General features: G+C 35.4%; 1 protein-coding gene across 2 annotated transcripts in view; it reads right to left on the bottom strand.

Annotated features, from left to right (window-relative positions):
* Positions 1 to 22,809, bottom strand: part of DMD (dystrophin) — a 2,671,852-nt gene that overhangs the window by 2,237,104 nt on the left and 411,939 nt on the right. The window contains exon 1 of one of the 2 annotated variants that reach the window (XM_070365442.1): positions 7,051 to 7,325. The exons of the other annotated variant lie outside the window; for it this stretch is intronic. Within the exon in view, the coding sequence (XP_070221543.1) occupies positions 7,051 to 7,081 (31 nt within the window). The 5' untranslated portion in view covers positions 7,082 to 7,325. Of the gene's footprint in view, positions 1 to 7,050; positions 7,326 to 22,809 lie in introns of those variants that run through there. 2 annotated transcript variants of the gene reach the window in all.

Here is a 22,809-nt window from a genome sequence, read left to right as displayed (position 1 = left end):
CTATATATATGTTCTAATATAAAGTGCTAAGTCACTTTAGTCGTGTCCGACTCTCTGCGACCCCATAGATGGCAACCCACCAGGCTGCCCCATCCCTGGGATTCTCCAGGCAAGAACACTGGAGTGGGTTGTCATTTCCTTCTCCAATGCATGAAAGTGAAAAGTGAAAGTGAAGTCACTCAGTCGTGTCCGACCCTTCTCGACTCCATGGATTGCAGCCTGCCAGGCTCCTCCATCCATGGGATTTTCCAGGCAAGAGTACTGGAGTGGGGTGCCACTGCCTTCTCCGATATATATATATATATATATATATATTTCCTCTGCTAAATTCTAATTCCAGTGAGTGCACTTATTTAGAACATTATCTCCAGAACATGGCACAGTATCTGGCACAAGTAGGTGCTCAACATATCCTAGTTACATGACCAAATGCATGAATAACAAATGGTTCCTTCTTCAAACACTGGTCACCGAAACCCACACAATACAAACTTTAAGGAGCCACTTCCTCTGATACTTTTATTTCTGGATTTATTTAGAGAGCCACTCTATTTCTAGACATTTAAAGGAAAACACTGCAAAGTCCATAGGCTTGAGTGAAGTAAACTCAGTGATAACACTTGGTGCTCTCTGACATAGCCCATTAGAGACGGGGTATGTACACCTAATCCAGAGGAATTCTCTAGCTCTTCAGCAGCTGTTCACATGGCTCCTGACCTGCCCTTCAGGCTCTACTAAATCAGGATTCCCCAGCTGTCTGAGCTTCCAGTAAGCTCTTTCAGTTAACCACCTACATGCCAGCACTGCTTGTATCTGGTTACATTCTTTAGAGTCTAGTTTTCCCTTTTCCTTCCTAGTTATTTTCCAATATATGAGAGCCACTGAGGTTCACCACTTTCATACATAATTTTATCTGTCCCTCAACTATTTTGGAAACATTTTGCCTGCTTAGTCAGCAATCTATTTCTAATATTGCCTTCATGAGCATCTATATATAAAGGAATTACTCAGCTTGCCTTTGATGAAAATACTTGCACAGTTCTGACTCTGATTTTTTTTTTTTCCTTTCTTATGTCTTTAGTTTGACCTCACACAGTTTCCAAGGCTAATATCTGCACTTGTAAGAGTGTGCTGACTCCTGTGCCCTTTAAGTCAGCACTTAGCCCGGGCTAAGGTACTATTGCTGCTGTAATCTGATAAAGGAGCAGACAAGTTGTGTGCAAATAAAGATGGGTGCCAAGAATGAGCAAAAAGCCACCGATGTTTATGCCCTTTTATAGTCCTGAATCCATGACAGTCTTCGCGAAAAGCAGAGTGGGAGGAGGGAGAGCAATTTAAAACAAAACAAAGCAAAAGCCAAGAAGAGGGTGAAAACATTGAAAGGTTAACTCCTTTATTTGCCCATAATTGGGCATAATGAGACATGATAATGCTAATTGTGCTCAATGAATCCTGGCCTTTTTAAAACATCAATTATTTCATAAGATTAGAGATAAAGAACAGCTAAAAGTTGAAGATAAACTGGCAAAAACCTGTATATTATTTTGGCATATATAAATCCCTCATTGCTGTAATGCCTGTGAATGGGTTGAATTTATTAAATATATTTATTAAATATTTATTAAGTGTAAACTAAGAGTGTAACAATGTAAGCATTTTTTAAAGTTTCTTTAAAATTCTGTTAACTGTTTAAAACTCATTCAGCTACCTACATTCTGACTTTATCACATGGATAAGCATTGGCTTCCATACTATGCACTTTAATATTCCTTCTGTTCATTAAAGCAACCCAGTTTTCTCTTAAAATAAATAATAAAATAAAAATAGAGGCAACATTCTTCCTCAGATTCTAAATATTTTAAAGTAGCCTTAGATACATTTCAGCTTTAAAAATTAATATATAGGAAACCATTTTTCTAACATTTAAAATTTATGGAAAACCAGTGGCTTAAAATTATATGGAATCAAAATACTGAATTACCAGTTCTGGAAGATTCATTTATCCATACCCAAAACAACAACAGCATCAACATTTTACCAGCATAGCATCAAAATGACAGTTCCTTTCCAGTTAAAGGATAATTGTTAATTCTCCCCACCTTTCTTTGGTGAAGAATGGGGTGAATAATGACAAACCAAAAGTAAGGCACTGAAGCAGAAGGGAAAAGATAATAAGGAGACTGGGGAGAAACTGATTTCCAAAGTCAATCCAGATTGCTGAGAACACTTGTTTTCTCTGGGCTGAATATCATTACAGACTATGCAAAGTCACCTCTCGGGACTGTAGGGCCCTAGAAAATTGCTCTGTGTCTTGTTTCGCCTATCAAAATTCTGAGGTCTTGTGAATGAATATCAGAACATAAGGACTGAGCACAGAGCTGGATGAAAATTTTTTCTTAAAATGGTAGCCTGAATGGAAGACTCCAGCTCTGGGAGCAAGGGCATTGACCTCAGCTTTTGTTAATGGGCATGTGGGGGATTCCGTGTGGTCACAAGACTGGGACTCTTCTAAGCATGAATGAGCAGGGCCATTCCCTTTCTTCACCCTCATTTGCCTGCTGCTTGTCAGAATTGTGGCTGAGACATTTAAGATTCTCCTAAACCACTGGAGCCATGGCTTTTGGTTTTGTGGCCATATTCAGGGCAGAGTAGTAATCTTGAATGGGGAAAGAAAAAGGGCATGTCCCTTGGAGTTAAAGCATTTCAGAATTTCTGGAGGAGCCATCTGGTTTAAAAAGGCACTAGCAAAACTCTAATATGCTGTAATATTGAATACATGGGAAAATAAGCTTTTAATACCCTAATTTTTGGAAAAAAGCAAACCAAATCATCTTAGCTACTACTCTTCAAACTATCATTTGCATAGGGGTGACTCACAAAAAGCAGGGTTACTCTCCCTTTCAAGAGAGGCTATCAGAATCTCTGAAAGACATTTTCACTTACAATATTAATTAGAGGAAGCTTTATATTTTACAAATATAAAGATGTTAGGACAATTCTACATGTGACAGAAGTAGACAAACCCCTTCCAAATTGGCAAAATAATAAACTATACTTTAGCACTGCCTGGGCTTCCCAGGTGGCTCAGTGGTAAAGAATCCACTTGTCAATGCAGGAGATGCAATGTGGGTTCAATCCCTGGATTGGGAAGATCCCCTGGAGAAGGAAAGTCAACCCACTCTAGTATTCTTGCCTGGAAAATTTCATGGACAGAGGAGCCTGGTGTGCTACAATCCAGGGTGTCTCAAAGTAGTCAATCAAGATTCAGCAACTGATCACACATACACACACACACAGAGCACTGCCAACCTATTTTTCATATCTGTATTAAAATTAAACTTCAGAACTCCAAATACAGTATGAGTATTCCTCCGTCAATATTGTACAGCATGAAATTCCAAGGACTTTTAATGAATGGACGTTTTTAAATGAGGGAAAAGATGAAAACCACAAAGTGTTTATTTTTTTGCTTGTTTGAGTTTTGAAGATCGGTCTGCTCCATGGACCATACTGCCAAAGAAAAAAGTTTCATGAAATTATGCTATGGTACTTGGCTGCATTTAATTAAAAAAAAAAAGTCTTCTCATATCCCATACCACAGCCTATATCTTTCCCAACAAAATGTTCCTATATGAACCAACTGCCTTGATAACAACACAAATCTCATAGGACTATGGCAGGACTTTGTGAGAAAGAAAACTGTGGCCTCCCTCTGAATCCAATCACACCCTGAATGCTGTATAAAAATAAACCAAGGTCATCATTATTCCTTCTCACTGTGATTTGGCTTGCCTTCAAACTACATACTCTGTATATCTGAAATAACTGTACCGCCTCCATTAACTGAGTTTGACATCACTTTAATCAATGTATCTTTTCAGAATGAAAGGCAGAAATGTCAAATTCCTACGATTATAAACTCCTTTAACTCTAATCTGCATTAAGTAAAAGCCTGTCTTTGAGAAATAATACATACTTTAAAGAAATATAACTAGCATCAATTTTCTTTTAAAAGGGAAGGGGTAAAAGAGATTGAACTGCAACAAATCTCTTCATACAGAGATGATTTCCCATGAAATGTTCAAAGCTTAAGTCTGCAAGTGCTTCACTTATATTGGCTCCTCCCAAGTCCTACCTGATTTTGTATTCATAATTTTGTATTAGTTTTCCAAAAAGAGTCCCCTTCCTTCAATTGTTCAAGCTCAGGCCCCATAAAACCTATGTCTGCTTCTTCCTTTATGGTTTGTGATGTTTTGTCATTACTCTTGTCAGTATCTATTCAAATGAGGTCTATTTAAATAGAAAATAAAACATATAAACAGAAAATTTGGAATATATATATATATAACTCAATCACTTTGCTGTATAACTGAACTTAACAGAGCATTGTAAATTAACAATACTTAAAAAAAACGAGTTTAAAGAAAGAAAATGATCTTTATAGAAAAATTAATTTCCAATTAATTTTCAAGGTCTCTCTTAGGTAACTCAGTACTCTGTGATTTAAATGTGCATGTGTGTTTATATAAAGATACAGAGTCACACCAAAATATCAAGTTTCTTGCATTTGCAGTGCAAGAAAGAATGGTTTAATAAAAAATATGATAAATCATTTTTAATAAGTTAGGGAAATATTACAGCAGAAAGTGGAAGGGTAAGGAAAGTTTGGGAAATCACTTTGTTTTATTTTTGTGATAAAACCATGATGAAAGATAATAAAATAGAATTAAAAAATCTTGACTTTTCCAGAGAACAAAGATTTTAATCTCTTTTATTAAACCACCCAAGTGGTTAAGAACTTTACAATTTGTTTCACATGTAGCAAATGACTTGGCCTACAGATTTTAAATGTGTACTTTAGGACTAAAGAGGAAGCTGTATTAATATCTCTGTCCAAATTATGAATTTATATTTCAGTACTGTCTAGCTGGAGTAGTATCAACCAATACCTCTCTTCCTTAAATAACAAATTTGCACAGAACATTTTTTGGTCTTTAAGTTTAGAGTAACAATTATAATGATATTTTCTACTGTATTTTCCATACTGCTATGCCACATAAGAGACACAGAGGGCTTCTTATTAAGAAGTATATTATCTATTTAGATCAGCAATCTCTTTTTCATAGTTAAGATGCCCTTAAAACACTCTGCAAATGAAATTCTAAAAGATGATATTATTAGACTTTAAGAAAATTTGCATCATTTAAAAAATTCTAAAGAAATATATAATTTGCAATCAATTATTTGAATGACTCTTTGCAAAACAATATTTAAGTAATTCTAAAAGTAAGCAAGACTTATGTTAATACAGTGCTATTCTCTATTAATTGGTAACTATTTTGGTTAAAACCCAACCAAGTGTACTCAAGTTTTTCAAACCAATGCAATTTAAAAAACTGGATTCAAATGTCAATACATTCAAAGAGTAGTATGTTGTCAGTTAATAAAAGTTAATGTATAATGTAACTTTGTGAATATATTCATTTTCTCTTAAGAAATTCATTGCCATTTAGCCTAAGTATTACCTGATCACATACTATAATAAAGTCCTACAGGGCTTGTCCAAAAAGGTTAGCTTTCTTCAAATTCTGATTAAGAATTTAAAAAGTCATTCGAATATCTATGACAAAGCAGATGGCTTATCTTGTTCCATGTCAAAATTAAAATTCTGCTGCTCTCCCTAAATTGCTCTATATACTGGTTTATGGTTTTAATTTTATAGCTATATCAATTGATCAAGTGATGAATATGTGTGTATTAAAAAGAACAAACATATGCTTTGTATTTTTGTAATATCTGTAAATTGAATGGCTTTTCAATCAGAAATCAATTCTTATATCCGTCAAAGAAATTTATAAAGGAAATTATATAAAAATGTTTTACTACAAAATCCAGTATCATCTTTTGTAAATCAATACATGCACACTGTTGATTTCTTTCCACAATTTTTTCTCAGAGGTGAAACTTCTCTTGTGACTCTTTTCCCAGAAGTTTTGAATAGTTACTTATTTAGAGAGATTTCACTTCTTTCATCCTTAATTATAGACCCTCATATCTATTTCAGGGAATGACTACAATCCACAAGTCAAAGGCAGGTAAGAAAAGAGATAATCTTCATCCACCTCTTTGGGACACATTGTACTCCTCATATATTATTTGTATATATTATTTTTACTGTTGTGACATGGTCAGTTTTTACATGTTTTATTAATCATTTTTACTTTCTTAAACAAAAAAGTTGGAGTTTATATAAAAAAGTCAAACTAAAATGTTTTACTGAAAAGTTAGGTCATCATAGACATGAAACAACACTGTGACTTGAATGCAAATTATGATTAGAAGCCCCTCATGTTTTTCTGTTGTTTTCTTAATAAAAGTACCTGGTAATTTGATAGCAGAGATCATATCATCATTTGAAATAATTTTTAATGATATGCTACAGAAAAGAACATTCAAAATACTAAATGTAGTATGAGAAGGGAACTTTTAAATTAAATATTTATCAATACTTTTCTCAACCTCCATTTATCCATCACAAAGCATTCTATTCTTTATCTTACCCCCATAATAAGCCACATAAAACTTTTCTAACCTTGAGGCATCCACATGTCATTCCCATAGAGCAATTAGTTCATTGAGAATATATGTCAGTTCAGTACTCCACATGTAACTATTACTGAATACAAAAATATCAAATAATCATGATAATAACTCATATACACAAACTATTTAACAGCAATTTAAATTGTTACAAATACTCCAAGCCAGTTATGCATATTCTATTACTGGAGTAGTTTCTTAAATAAGAAAGATGTGTTTTTTGCAAATGAAAAAGCTTAAATGCTAACTCATTTATATTGAAAAGTTTTCCCAGTGAGAAACATGTACACCTGCACATATATATATGTAATATATATATATATATATATAACATTTATGCTTAATCACAATCCACTATAATAAGTTTAAATCAATCTGCCTAATCAGTGAGCTTGCCACAAACTAAAAGTTATGCCGCAGTAAAAAATATTTTAGTTACTTTGTACTTACAACAGTCCTCTACTTCTTCCCACCAAAGCATTTGGAAAAAAGAAAAGTATATATCAAGGCAGCGATAAAAATCTTGGTAAATTTTTTCTCAACTTTATTGCTTCAGTAGGTTTAGGAATGATGAGAAACCAATCAACTTCAGCAGCCTTTAAAAAATAAGACTTCAGGTTTTTTTTTTTTTTTTTCTATTCGTATTCTCTGAAGCTAATTGCCTCCAAGATCTGAGTCCTGTAAGGGGAAAGTGAGTGATCCCAACACTGAGTGAGTCAACATAGTAACTGATGCCAGGATTCTGTAGAGGCCCCTGGATATTTTGAATTCCAGGACCTGCGCAGAAGCAAGTGACCCGCCTTTTCTCTCAAGTTGGTTTCCCATAATAGGACTGCCCATGGCCACTACATATAAGGTTGTGCTTCCAGCATGGCAAGTCCTGTGAATTCAAATAGTGTTCAACTGTGTTCTCATTAATATCTAAACCATAATAGCCCAGGGGATATAGTATTTGCTCTCAAAGCCTTCTTAACATAAAAACTCTTTGGTACACAACTGTAACAAGACTTTCTGAAATCTCTATGCACATTTCCAGAATATTAGAGCAGAAAATTCTGATCCAGATTAGCCTTTTAAATGCCTTTGCTTTTTTTCTCTCTTTTTTTTAAACTTTCTCAATAGCACTAAAACTTTCACTCTACTGAACAAAAAGAAATGCCCAGAATAATCTATGCATTTGTTATATATCCACTGTCTACCAAACTTAATTTCTACCCTGGGGATCCAATCAAAAGTCATATATTGATGCCAACAGTCTGAATAAGAGAAGAAACAGCAGAATGAAGCAGCTGAGCTCTGAAGGCAGAATGTGTATAGCTCTCATGGGAAAGGCTTCTGCTAAAATAAAGAATACTTTAAGAATGAAGTGAAGAAATCCCCCTAAAATGCTCAATTGTTGTTGTAACTGATGATACAAGTTTTTTTCCACTAACAAATTACTTTTTATTCAATTTACTTGCTGAGATTTATTTAAAACATCCTCTTAGACACTGAGTTAATGATCAACTATGTAATGATTCTCAGAAGTTTTCTGTATTAAATGAACACAACTGTAACACACCATTCAACATGTTTCTAAACTATTTTTTGCTAAGAGAAGGCTTCTTTATCTCCTTTCTTATTTTTAATTTTAATGCAATAGGTGAGCCCAATATTTATAGGAAATACTGGTAACACATTTGAGAAAGATATTTCTTCTGCAATTACAATAATCTCTGCTAAAATTATTTGTTTGAGTGTTTTTATAGTACCATTTGTTAAAGTGACAGACTCATTTTTCTATGTCAAGCATTCAATTGCTTGGCACAGAAATAAATTGTAGATAAAAATAGGAAAAAAAAACCCTGACATATGGGAGTCAGACTATGTTTACTTTAATAGTGAGTTATACATTTTACATTTTGGAATATCATAATATTACCAATCTCCTCAATAAAATCTGTATGAAATAAAACACAAGCCCTGATTTTAATTTGTGGGTAACTGTACTTAAATTACTATCATCCAAAGTAGATTTAAAATTTTCTCTATAGGTCACCTCATCTCTTTAGTGTGGTTGTCTAAATATGTATATAACAAACAATTTTATGAAATATGCTAAGAGAAATGTTTTAGGAGTTACATGGATCCACATCTGCATGTTACATTTCCTGTCCTATGCAATGGCATGCAATACTGCTCAGAGTATAAGTTCCTTTACACCTTGTATCATGAGTTCCCTGTAGATATAAACCCACATTTCAGCCAAGGTACGTGTACAGTTTATCAGGGATTTGTAAAGTGCAGTCCATGAAGCAGCAGCATCAACATCAGGTAGGAACATTTTAGAAATGCAAGTACACACGAAACCTGAAAAATGAAAAAAAACTCTGGGAGTAGGACACAGTCGGAGAAGGCAATGGCACCCCACTCCAGTACTCCTGCCTGGAAAATCCCATGGTCGGAGGAGCCTGGAAGGCTGCAGTCCATGCGGTCACTAAGAGTCGGGCACGACTGAGTGACTTCACTTTCACTTTTCACTTTCATGCATTGGAGAAGGAAATGGCAACCCACTCCAGTGTTCTTGCCTGGAGAATCCCAGCGACAGGGGAGCCTGGTGGGCTGCCATCTATGGGGTCACACAGAGTCAGACACGACTGAAGTGACAGCAGCAGCAGCAGGACACAGTACTCTGTGTTTGACAGGTGAGCTAATTCACAGCCAGTTTTGAAAAACCCTGAAATGTATGTTTCCATAACAGCTCTGGCTCCAAATATACCCAAAACTTGTCTTGGATAATATCTAAAGCAATATCCAAAGTACCAAACACTAATAGAGCTGAATGCCCTTAGATACATCTTGTCTTTCAGCCTTAGTCAATAATCAGGATTTGTTGGGCACCTGTAATAAATTTGACATTAACATAGAATACTCACACTTCTCTTAAGGTTTTATAATCTAGGTGATAAGATACACTTAATAAAACTGGAAAAAATGAAAGGTACATAAAATAAAATTTGGCCTAAATACAGTGAACTCTAGTACAGACCTTGTCATTACTTTCCAGTGGTCACTTACATCTCTCATTTAGTCCCTACAATAACTACACTGGACAGCTTTTAGGAGCATCATTACAAAAATGACTGCTCAAGGAATTTGCTCGTTCCCATTGTTAATAACTGGCAGAGCAGAATTTTTCAAAAACTTAACTTTTTATTTTGAAATAATGATAGATTCACATAAAGTTTCAAAGAAAGTATAGAGAGGTTCCATAAACTCTTCACTCATTTTTCCCCCAACAATTGTATTTAAGATAACTATAACACATATCAAAACCAGGAAATTGACATTGATATACTTTATATATTTCTGTCACTTTATTATGTGTGGTGATTTGTATAACCACACCTCAATCACAATACAGAGCCATTCTATCAGCACACAAATCTTCTTCCTTCCTTTATAGTCACACCAAACACCATCTCCAGTAGGCTGGTACCTACTGATTTGTTCTCCATCAATATAATTTTGTCATTTCAAGAATGTTAGATAAAAACAATCATTCAGTATGTGACCATCTGAGATTAGCGTTTTTCACTTAGCATAGTGTCCTAAGGATCCATTCAAGTTGTTATCTGCATCAAAAATCTGTTTACTTTTATTACTGTGTACTATTCCATTTCATGGATATATTAGAGTCTGTTTGGACATTCATTCACTGTAGACCATTTTGGTTATTTCCAGTTTTTGGTTACTACAAAAAAACCTGCCAAACAATCAACTATATATATTTTTCATTTATCTGGATTAGTGCCCAGGAGTAAAGTTGCTGAGTCATACGGTATGTATATATTTAGTTTTTAAAAAGAAACTACAAAAAATGTTCTCTTGAGGGTTTGTATCATTTTATATATATCTGCCAGCAATGTGAGTGATCCAGTTTCTCCACATTTTTCTTGGTATTGTCATATATACATATATATGTGTGTGTGTATATATATATATATACATTTTTGTCTTAAGCAAGTAGAGATATATCCTGGCAGTCTTAATTTTAATTGTCTGAATGGTTACTAACACTGAACCTTTTTTTTTTCTTGTTCTTATTTTCCATCTGAATATACTTTTCAGTGAAATGTCTGTCCATATCTTTTGCTTATTTTCCAACTGGATACTTTTGTTGTAACTGCTGAATTTTCAGTAATCTTCATATACTCTACACATGAGTCCTTCGTTAGATATGTGTTTTACAAATATATTCTCCGAGTATGTAGCTCATCTTTTAATTTTTTAATAGAGTAATTCCAAAGCAAAAGTTTTAAATTAAAAAAAAAATTTCAATTTATTGAATTTTTTCTTGCATGGTTCTTTTGGTATCTTGCTCAAGAATTCTTCAACAAGTTTTAACTCATCAAGATTTTCTCTTAATTTTTCTTTTTGAAATATAACTCTATACTTACATTTAAATGGATTTTATTTTTTAAATTTTATTTACAGATTGATTTTTAGCCACTCTGCATCACTTACAGGATTTTAGTTCCCCAGTAAGGGACTGAAACTGGGCTCACAGGCAGTGGAAGTTCAGAGTCCTAACCACTACACTGCCAAGGAAATTCCCTTAGAATTTAATTTAAGTTCAATTTTGTATACAATGTAAAGTTTCTTTTCTTCTTTTTTTTTTTTTTGCTTACAGATTTCCAATTACCTCAATGCCATTAGTGGAAAAAACATCTTTTCCCTGAATAATTTTTGTACCTTTGTCAAAAGCCACCTGGGCACATTTGTGCGGATCTACTTCTGCAATTGCGCCTCTGTCCTATTGATGTATCTCTCTTCCAATGCCATACTGCCTTAATTACTGCAGCTATATGATTAAGCATTAGACAGAGTTATTTATCCCACTACGTTATTCTTTTTAAAAATTACTTTACATTCTAGGCCCTGTGCCTTAACATAAAGATTTTAGACAAATAGCTCTATGGACCTAACAATAAAATATCTTCTTTAATTTTGACAAGGGTTGCATTAAATAGATCAATCTGGATAAATTCCATTTTTATCATGTTGAGTCTTATAATCCATTGACAGTATATACGTACAATATTTAGGTCATCTTTAATTGATTTTGTCATACTGTGCTTTCTAATAGTGCTTTGTATTGTGATCATATTTTTTCTTTCATATGTCTATACTAATATCACTATCTGTTATGTATGTGATTGCACAAAGAAAGAGAAAAGAACACAGGTTCCCAAAGTACTATTTTGAAAAAGAAACACATTAAAATACAGAACTTTACTTTACCAAAGGCACAAAGCATCCACGTCTGGACATATATCAAGACAAAACTGTAATTCAAAAAGATACATACACCTCTATGTTCATAGCAGCTCTATTCACAACAGCCAAGACATAGAAACAACCTAAATGTCCATTGAAGATGAATGGGTAAAGAAGATGTGGTACATATAAATGGACTACTACTCAGTCATAAAAAAGAATGAAATAAGGCCATGTGCAGCATCAAGGATGCAACTAGAGATTATCATACTAGCAAAGTAAGTCAGAAAAACAAATACGATATGATATTCCTTAAATGTGGAATCTAAAATATGACACAAAAGAACCTGTCTAGGAAAGAGAAAGAATCACAGACATAGAGAACAGACTGATGGTTGCCAAGGGGTAGGGGGTTGGAGGAGGAATGGCCTGGGTTGGGGTTAGCACATGTAAGCTTTTATATATGGGATGAGTAAACAACATAGTAAGAGACCTATACTTAGTATCCTCTGATAAACTATAATGGGAAAAAATATTTTTTAAAAGATGTATAGACATATATATATCAGATCAGATCAGATCAGTTGTTCAGTCGTGTCCAACTCTTTGTGACCCCATGAATCGCAGCACGCCAGGCCTCCCTGTCCATCACCAACTCCCGGAGTTCACTCAGACTCATATCCATCGAGTCAGTGATGCCATCCAGCCATCTCATCCTCTGTCATCCCCTTCTCTTCCTGCCCCCAATCCCTCCCAGCATCAGAGTCTTCTAATAAGTCAACTCTTCACATAAGGTGGCCAAAGTACTGGAGTTTCAGCTTTAGCATCATTCCTTCCAAAGAAATCCCAGGGCTGATCTCCTTCAGAATGGACTGGTTGATCTCCTTGCAGTCCAAGGGACTCTCAAGAGTCTTCTCCAACACCACAGTTCAAAAGCATCAATTCTTCGGCGCTCAGCCTTCTTCACAGTCCAACTCTCACATCCATACATGACCACAGGAAAAACCAGAGCCTTGACTAGACAGACCTTTGTTGGCAAAGTAATGTCTCTGCTTTTGAATATGCTATCTAGGTTGGTCATAACTTTCCTTCCAAGGAGTAAGCGTCTTTTAATTTCATGGCTGTAGTCACCATCTGTAGTGATGTTAGGTCCATACCATTTCTGTCCTTTATCGAGCCCACCTTTGCATGAAATGTTCCTTTGGTATCTCTGATTTTCTTGAAGAGATCTCTAGTATAACTGAGTCACTTTGGTGTACAGCAGAAATTAATAGAGCATTGTGCAACATTGATTACATTGAAGGCTTACATTAGCATGTTTTAAAATTACTTTCTATAGTTTACAGTTTAATTTTTTAAATATAAATTTATTTAACTGGAGGCTAATTACTTTACAATATTGTAGTGTTTATGTCATACATTGACATGAATCAGCCATGGGTGTACATGTGTTCCCCATTCTGAACCCCCCTCCCACCTCCCTCCCCATCCCATCCCTCTGGGTTATCCCAGTGCACCAGCCCTGAGCGCCCTGTCTCATGCATCGAACCTGGACTGGTGATCTGGTTCACATATGATTTATTTTTATTTTTAAAATTTTTATTGGAGAATAGTTGATTTACAATGTCGTGTTAGTTCCAAATGTACAGCAAAGTGAATCAGTTATACATATACATATATCCATTTATTTTAAGATTATTTTCCCATTAAGGACAGTACATAGTGTTGAGAAGAGGTCCAACTGCTATACAGTAGATTCTTAGCCTATACTTTTAAGACACATGTTGTAAAATGAAGACTGGTTCTTGCTTACATTTGAATACTAACCAATAATCCCTCTATCATAACATGAGTGGACTATTATTTAGAAAGAGCTGATTAGGGTAAACTTAAAAGTAACAAGGAGTGAATACTCAAGAAATTGAAAACCTTAATGGCAGCATTTTATATTAATGGTTAGGGGTCTGAATCATCTCCCCCACTTATGTAATTATCTCAGATAATTTTAAGCACTATGACTAATAGAGCTTCAAAGGATAAACAAGCTGGGAATAAACAGGTACGATAACTAAGACTTTTATACAAAGTTCACAAATTTATTGACTTGGGAAAAAAACATGTCTAGGCAATTTCCCTTCTCCACAATGATCTATATTCGTTGATGTGTTATATATTCTATAATGGCATATATTCATAGATGATTTTTTAAAAAATCTTATTGTTAAGTAAAGCCAATGGAGAAATGTGTTGGTTATGGGAAATTTATTGGCACTGAGGCCAGCGAAAAAGAAGGCAGATGTGATTCAGACAATTTGGTGCTTGTTCATATGTACACAAAAGCTTGCTGGTATTTTGATAGGAATTGCGTTAGAACTATAGATTAACTGCAGGTAAAATGACAGTTACTCTATTATAGTCCTTAGTCCATGAACACAGTGTTTATACCCTCTAGGTCTTTGTTTTATTTTATTTTTATTTTTTTTTTAAGTTTACAGCATATAGATCCTGTAAATGTTTGTTATGTTCATAAGTATACCCCCTTTTTGGAGTTATTTTAAGATGTTATCTTTTAAATTTTGATTTATAATATTTCACTTCTTGTATATAGAAATATAATTGATTTTGTACATTGATCTTGTATCTTGAGACCTTGCTGGGCTAATTAGTTCTATGAGTAATTTTGTAGAATCCCTGGGATGTTTTACATAGCCTATCATAGCATCTGCAAATAGGGACAATTTTAACTCTTCCATCCTGGTTTTTTAAGCTTTTTTATATACTTGTTAGCATTTTTGTGCTGGCTAGAATTTCCTCTACTACAAAAGTAGCAGGAATGAAAGCATGTGTCTTTGCCTTGATAGTGCTAAAAAAAGGCTTTAAAATCTTTCACCATTAATATGATGTTGGCTATAGAATTTTTGTCATCTCACACGCTAGTAAAGTAATGCTCAATATTCTCCAAGCCAGGCTTCAGCAATATGTGAACCGTGAACTTCCAGATGTTTAAGTTGGTTTTAGAAAAGGCAAAGGAACCAGAGATCAAATTGCCAACATCCGCTGGATCATCAAAAAAATAAGAGAGTTCCAGTAAAACATCTATTTCTGCTTTATTGCCTATGCCAAAGCCTTTGACTGTGTGGATCACAATAAATTGTAGAAAATTGTGAAAGAGATGGGAATACCAGACAACCTGACCTGCCTCTTGAGAAACCTATATGCAGGTCAGGAAGCAACAGTTAGAACTGGACATGGAACAACAGACTGGTTCCAAATAGGAAAAGGAGTACATCAAGGCTGTATATTGTCACCCTGCTTATTTAACTTATATGCAGAGTACATCATGAGAGATGCTGGGCTGGAAGAAGCACAACTGAAACCAAGATTGCCAGGAGAAATACCAATAACCTCAGATATGCAGATGACACCACCCTTATGGCAGAAAGTGAAGAGGAACTAAAAAGCCTCTTGATGAAGGTGAAAGTGGGGAGTGAAAAAGTTGGCTTAAAGCTCAACATTCAGAAAACGAAGATCATGGCATCTGGTCCCATAACTTCATGGGAAATGGATGTGGAAACAGTGTCAGACTTTATTTTTTGGGCTCCAAAATCACTGCAGATGGTGACTGCAGCCATGAAATTAAAAGACGCTTACTCCTTGGAAGGAAAGTTATGACCAACCTAGATAGCATATTCAAAAGCAGAGACATTACTTTGCCAACAAAGGTCTGTCTAGTCAAGGCTATGGTTTTTCCGGTGGTCATGTATGGATGTGAGAGTTGGACTATGAAGAAGGCTGAGCGCCCAAGAATTGATGCTTTTGAACTGTGGTGTTGGAGAAGACTCTTGAGAGTCCCTTGGACTGCAAGGAGATCCAACCAGTCCATTCTAAAGAAGATCAGCCCTGGGATTTCTTTGGAGGGAATGATGCTAAAGCTGAAATTCCAGTACTTTGGCCACGTCATGCGAAGAGTTGACTCATTGGAAGATTCCGATGCTGGGAGGGATTGGGGGCAGGAGGAGAAGGGGACGACAGAGGATGAGATGACTGGATGGCATCATTGACTCGATGGACGTAGTCTGAGTGAACTCCGGGAGTTGGTGATGGACAGGGAGGCCTGGCGTGCTGCGATTCATGGGGTCACAAAGAGTCGGACACGACTGAGCGACTGAACTGAACTGATAGAATTTTTATAGATGTGCTGTATCAAGCTGAAATCCTGTATTTCTAGTTTTCTAAGGTTTTATATTTTAAATCATGAATGGGTGTGGAATTTTGTCTAACTTTTCTTTCTCTGTGTCAATTGATAAAATCATGCTATCATTCTTTTTTAGCTAGTTATTATGATATACCAAATTTTGTTAAGAATTTTTGTCTCTATATCCACGAAGGACATTGGTCTGTAGTTTTTTTTTTCTTATTGTACCCTGTTTGTCTGGTTTTGGATTCAGATTTTTTTCTTGCCTCAGAAAATGTGCCTCTTCTTCTATTTTCTGGACATTGACAGTTTTCTTTAATAGCATGAAATATGTCATGTCATTTCCTTTTGGATTCTATGGCTTCTCATAAGAAATTCTGTCATTTCATTTCTTTTTGCCTATAGATAAAGTGTCCTTTATCTTTCACTGCTTTCAAGGTGTTTTTTCCCCCCCTTTATCATTACTTTTCAGAAGTTTGACTATGATGGGTGTAGGCATAGATCTCTAGGTCTCTCAGCTTCTTGAATCTGTAGTGTTTTGTCTTTTGCCAAATTAGGCTATTTTTAAGTCATTATTTTTTCAAGCTATTGTTCAGCAACACTTTCTTTTTTCTCTCCTTTCAAGACTCTAGTGACATGCGTCATAGATCTTTTATTATAACCCCACAAGGTCACTGAGGATCTGTTCATTTTTTTGTCAGTCTATATTCTTTCTTGTTCATACTGGGTAATTACTATTTGTTCTATCTTCCTGTTCACAGATTTTGCCCTCTGTCCCTTCCAATCTGCTACTGAGACCATCAATTTAATTTTATTTTGATTACTTTTCAGTTCTAAAATTTCATTTGGTTCTATATGTCTTCCATTTCTTGCTGAGACTTTCTAGTTTTTATTTGTTGCAAGCAAGTTTATAATTGTTTATTGAACCATTTAAAAAAATAATGGCTGTTTTAATACCCTTGGCAAATAATCCCATCACCTATGTCATTTCAGCATAGGTGACTGTTGTCTTTTTTCATTCAAGTTGAGATTTGCCTTTTTCATGGTTTGATGAATGCTTTTAAATGGAAGCTTGGAAATTAAGGGCATTATGATGTCAGACTCTGGATCTTATTTAAACCTTCAGTTTTAGCTAGCCTTTCCTGGCAATGCTTTGGAGGAGGGTGGAAAGGGGATTGCTCCCTTGTTACTACTAGGTAGGGAAGTCCAGGTTTCCCAGTCAATCTATGTTGATACCTGAGATTACTTCTCTGTGTGTGTGTGTGCAATTTGTACTGATTTGACAATATCTTAATTCCCATTAAGACTCTAAATGGATATCTGGAGCCTTATGAATTCATTCTTAAATATTCAGACTTTTTCAAATGGACAAAAAAGAATTAAAACTCGGAAAACTCAAAGCATATCTTAACTGCTATTTCCTTAGGCAATGAACTCTATGACACTTGCAACATGATTTGATTTTAGAGATTGGTACTATATAGTGATGCTATCTATAGAGTCAAGACAAAGAGCATTTACTTACTTATTGAAAGTGAAAGTCACTCAGTCTGACTCTTTGCAACCCCATGGACTATACAGTCCATGGAATTCTCCAGGCCAGAATACTGGAGTGGGTAGCCTTTCCCTTCTCCATGGGATCTTCCCAACCCAGGGATTGAACCCAGGTCTCCTGCATTGCAGGTGGATTCCTTACCAGCTGAATCATAAGGGAAGCCCAAGAATACTGGAGTGAGTAGCCTATCCCTTCTCCAGGTGATTTTTCTGACCCAGGAATAGAACCGGGGTCTCCTGCATTGCAGGTGGATTCTTTACCAACTGAGCTATTAAGTATATGTAAAAGTTATTTATCTGTATTGCAAAAATAATGGATGCCTAACTCATGTACTGATTCTCAAACAGTTTAGGAGGTAAATACGTAGGAATTAATGAAGGTATTTTAAGATTGCTGAATAAAGGAAAGTTATTATGAGTACAAAGAAATTAAATGCATTGATATGAGGGAACTGAGGATCAGTCCCAAGATGTCATGGTTCCATCTTTTATACTATATCAGTCAAGGTCCTAGCAAGAAACAGGCAGAAACAAAAGCATTAGCAGAAAATGATCTGTTGAAATAACCATGGATAGAGGTGTAAGCAGGATGATGAGAACAAATAAAAGATGGTGAGTCATTCAGATAACAGTAAAAGTGGGAACTCGTTTCCACCTCCTGGTCTAATGGGTCAGAGTGACGGAATAATGTTGTCAGAATAGTAGCAGACACAAACAATCACCAGCAGGAGTTTAGTGAGGCACACAGAAAGTGGAGAATAGATACCTAAAACTCCTTTTCCACCTGCCCTCTGATATCCTGTTGTCACACAATTTGCTGATGGAGTGCAGGAGGCCATGGTGATGGCGATGAAGAGCTAAGCTTCCCAGGACAGAGTAAGGCAGAGAATGTTGCTAAGTGGATGTGGTAGTGGGGAATGGAGTCACTGATACAAGTGAAGAATGATCAGCACATGGGCTCAGCCCTACAGTATCAGTCTTGGAAGGATACTCAGTACTAATATGATATCCTAGAGGAAAATATGATAAGGGATGAACATACCCTTTGCAAATTAGCTCTTGCCTTCATTTGTCAACTGCATTATACCTCTCTGAATTCCACTGAAGTGATCTCATGTGCTTTTCTACCACTGTATCTCAAATTATTTCAAAAGTTCACCATAAATCTTCTCCTTGCATGGTACTTTTCTCCTTTGCTGCATGTATAACAAATAAACTGGATATATATTTAATATGTGAATTACATGCTGGAGAGCAAACTCTATCAAAAGAGGAGTTGTGAACTGCTTCATTTCCATTGCCTATCATTTTGTTTTGTATATACTATTGCCTCTGCTTGCAATTTCCTTATCTTTGATCCTTTGTCTGTGTATTGTATGTTTTCTTATCCTTCTGGGCTTTGTTGAAGTTTACATTCTCTATGAAGATATTTTGAGCTTCCCCTTGGTCTTGTTTGTATTTAGGTCTAATTACATGAATGCACTTTTCTAATCAACTGTAATGTTAAGGACTTAATGTTCTTAATGTTAAGGACTGGTTACTATTTATTTAGGTTTATATCAGTTTTCAAAAGTGTATTGAGGATAATAGGAGGTCAATGATACCAGTTGGGGAAAAAAAAAAAGAGGAAAGGCATGAGGGAGGAAGAGAGGAATGTACATTACAGATAATTATAATATTCAAAATTTAAGACTGACTCTTTGAGGGTGGCAGACCAAATCAGTTTTCAAGTATATGTTAGAAATGCTTCTGAATCTTGCACTGTGGGATGTCAAATATGTTTATTTAACATTAAATAAAGCAATGTATTGAAAAAGATGTTCTCAATTGCATACACGACAAAAGAGGGAAAATTTCAAATCAATAATCTAAGCTCTCACTCCAAGGATCTCTAAAGTAGAAAGCAACATAAAACCAAATGAAGCAGAAAAAGGAAATAATAAACATCAGAAATCAATGAAATTGAAAACAGAAAATTAAAGAAAATCAATGAAACAAAGGTCTCATCCTTCAAAAAGATCAGTAAAATTGACAAAGTGCTAACAAGAGTGACCAATTAAAAAAAAAAAAAAAAACGAGGACACACAAATTACCAATGTTAAGAATGAAACAGGTATATATAAAACGAAAGATAGATACAAAAGTTTCACTACAGGGCATTAATTCCAGAGGAATGAAAATTCTTATTTATACAAAAATTTATACATAAGCATTCTTTGCAGATGTACTTATAATGCACAGAAACTGGAAACAACTCACTGGAAAGACCTTCAACAGGTGAAAGGCTAAACAAACTGGTACGTCTTTCTAAATGAATACTACTTAGAAATAAAGAGAACAATCAGTTTTATACAATAACATAGAAGACTCTCCAGACTCTCACTCACTTTTCTGAGTGAACAAAACCAATTCTAAAAGGCTACATACTGTATAAATCCATTTTTATAACATTACAGAAATGGCAAAATTATGCAAAAGGTTTTCAGACTAGTGGTTTCCACGGGTTAGGAAGTGGGGGGTGCAGGAAGGAAGTGGATTTTGCCCAAAAAATATTAACATGAGGGTTCCTTGTTGGGATGGAGATATTTGTACCTTAATTGTTCTGTCAATATCCTAGTTGTGATATTGTACTACAGTTGTATTATATGTTATCACTGGGAGGGACTGGGTAAAACAATACACAAGATCTATTTTTTTTTTTTTTTTTTTACAACTGAAAGTAAATCTTGTTCACTTGCCCAGTCATGTCCAACTCTTTGCGATCCCATGGACTGTAGCACTCCAGGCCTCCCTGTCCCTCGCCATTTCCCAAAGTTTGCCCAAGTTCATGTCCATTGCATCAGTGATGCCATCCAGTCATCTCATCCTCTGATGAGATGTAAAACCATCTCATCCTCTGATGGGATGCCATCCAGCCATCTCATCCTCTGATGCATGTAAATCTGCAATTATCTAAAATTATTTTAAAAAGATGGCACCCTGGGTTTGGCCCATGGCCAACATTTTCAGACCCTTGATACAGGACATTGACATATGCACAGAAACCATTATAAGGGTAAAACACACTGGAGAATAAATGACAGCAATGTCATGTTTACAATGATCTTTGCACTTGCTTTGTTCTACAAGGCTACAGAGATTGGGTTATAAATAACATATTTGAGAGTTACAATTCTCTAGCTCAAGAAAAGTTTAAATCTTCAAAATAAGAATTCTGGGTATCTTTTAATGAAATATCAGAAAAATAGGCTCTAAATGACACCTTGTCCTTACTTAATATTCAAAATACATTTCATATATATATTTATTGAAAGCCTAGACCAACTTATTACTGTGCAAGAGTGACAAAAATAATATAAATCTACGTGGATGACATTTAAATTGCAGCTTCAACAAACTTACAGGCTCAAGTCAAAACCTTTTCTTATTTTTTTCCTTAAAGTTTTAAAAATTGCCCATATGTTACTTTTTCTGCTTTTATTTTGTGTCCATTTGTCCAGAGCAAGGCAGTTTTCACCCTGATAAAGTTTTGTAAAAGTTGACCGGGCCATCCTACAAAACAAGAGATGACAGTGATCTTCATCCAAAACTGTTGGCCTTTTTTGTTTTGCCTAATTTTCAAGCTTGTGGCTACCTGAAAGCTTTACTGGCATCTTTGAAGAGTTCTATGAATTGGAGGAATCCTGACACTGAGGTTTCATTAGCTTCCTGGCAAAGCTGAAGAGAAGGTTAGAGAGGAGTTGTGCAGCAGATGAAGCTACATATAATATTCTCATAACCTTTGAGAGAGTGACACAGTGAGAAAGACATGTCTTTACTTGAGTGGCATTCTATTTCGAAGGTCTTACTAAAGAACAATTTAAAAATAAATTTTTGAAAAACCCTCACAAATGATGACCATTTAAAATTTGGCTCAACATTTGTCCTGAGCCTCATGAGAATCTACTTACTCACTGAAGCCTGAAAGGGGAACCCTTTATGGAAAATAGAGAAAGTATTTTATTGGACTCTGAGGTTTCAAAAATGGACTAGATTTAGAAGAGGATTTAAAACATGGTTTATATAGGTTTTACATCCCAAAGTCCACTTGATTTTTTTAAAGTGTTTAAAAATTCTGAAGTCTGGTTGCTTAAAAAATAGTCTATAACCCTTATTATATTAAAACTTACTGCTTAAATATTCCTATACTAACCCTTATTATATTAAATCTTATTGCTTAAATATTCCTATACTATGCTGGATCCAATTTGAAGTCTCCAAACCTAAAGCACTTGTAATTCCTTAATCATTTTTAGAAGATTGAAAATTTTATTGTGAAGTTTCAGGGTTAGCCTCATCTTTAGGCTTTAGTTTGAGTACTGCTAACTCTGTTGAGTTTTTGAACCAGGTTTAATATATGTGTGTAGGTTCACATGTGTGTGTTTACCTTATTCATTATTATCTTTGTCTTCAAAGCTGCATGTTTAACATTAATGCATGAAGTATCTTTTAGGATTTCAAGATTCTGAGGTAATATTTTAGAAGACTGGAGGAAAGTAAGACTAAAAATAGGCATAAATTCCTATTTTAAAATAGAAAAAATGGGATTTGGGGAAGGATCATGTCAATAAATGCTCAGTTTGAAAACAGGAAAGTTTGATAACACAGTTGGGTCTTTAAAGGGGGGTTTGTATAAAAATATGAAATTTGTGGTTTGAGATAAGGCTAGCAGCAGTAGCTAAATCCATGAGAAAAGATAAACTGTGTTAGGCTCTTACTTCTACCTTACAATCCCTATTCCCCCCACTCTGCTATTTCTCATTTATTGGGAAGAGAGAAAAGTGAAATAATTTATGATGAAGTTGAACCTGAACTAGTTATGCGATTCATGTAAGGAATTAAGGCATTTTCTCTGCTCCCCACCCTGATCCATTTTTCCTTTATAGGTGGTTGCTGCTGCTGCTAAGTCGCTTCAGTCATGTCCGACCCTGTGGGACTCCATAGATGGCAGCCCACCAGGCTCCCCCGTCCCTGGGATTCTCCAGGCAAGAACACTGGAGTGGGTTGCCATTTCCTTCTCCAATGCATTAAAGTGAAAAGTGAAAGTGAAGTCGCTCAGTCGTGTCCGACTCTTAGCAACCTCATGGACCGCAGCCTATCAGGCTCCTCCGTCCATGGGATTTTCCAGGCAAGAGTACTGGAGTGGGGTGCCATTGCCTTTT

This window comes from Bos mutus, chromosome X, assembly GCF_027580195.1.
Source record: "Bos mutus isolate GX-2022 chromosome X, NWIPB_WYAK_1.1, whole genome shotgun sequence".
Classification (NCBI taxonomy): domain Eukaryota; kingdom Metazoa; phylum Chordata; class Mammalia; order Artiodactyla; family Bovidae; genus Bos; species Bos mutus.
The sequence above is the reverse complement of the archived record's forward strand: the minus strand, read 5'-3'. Positions and strand labels throughout refer to the sequence as shown.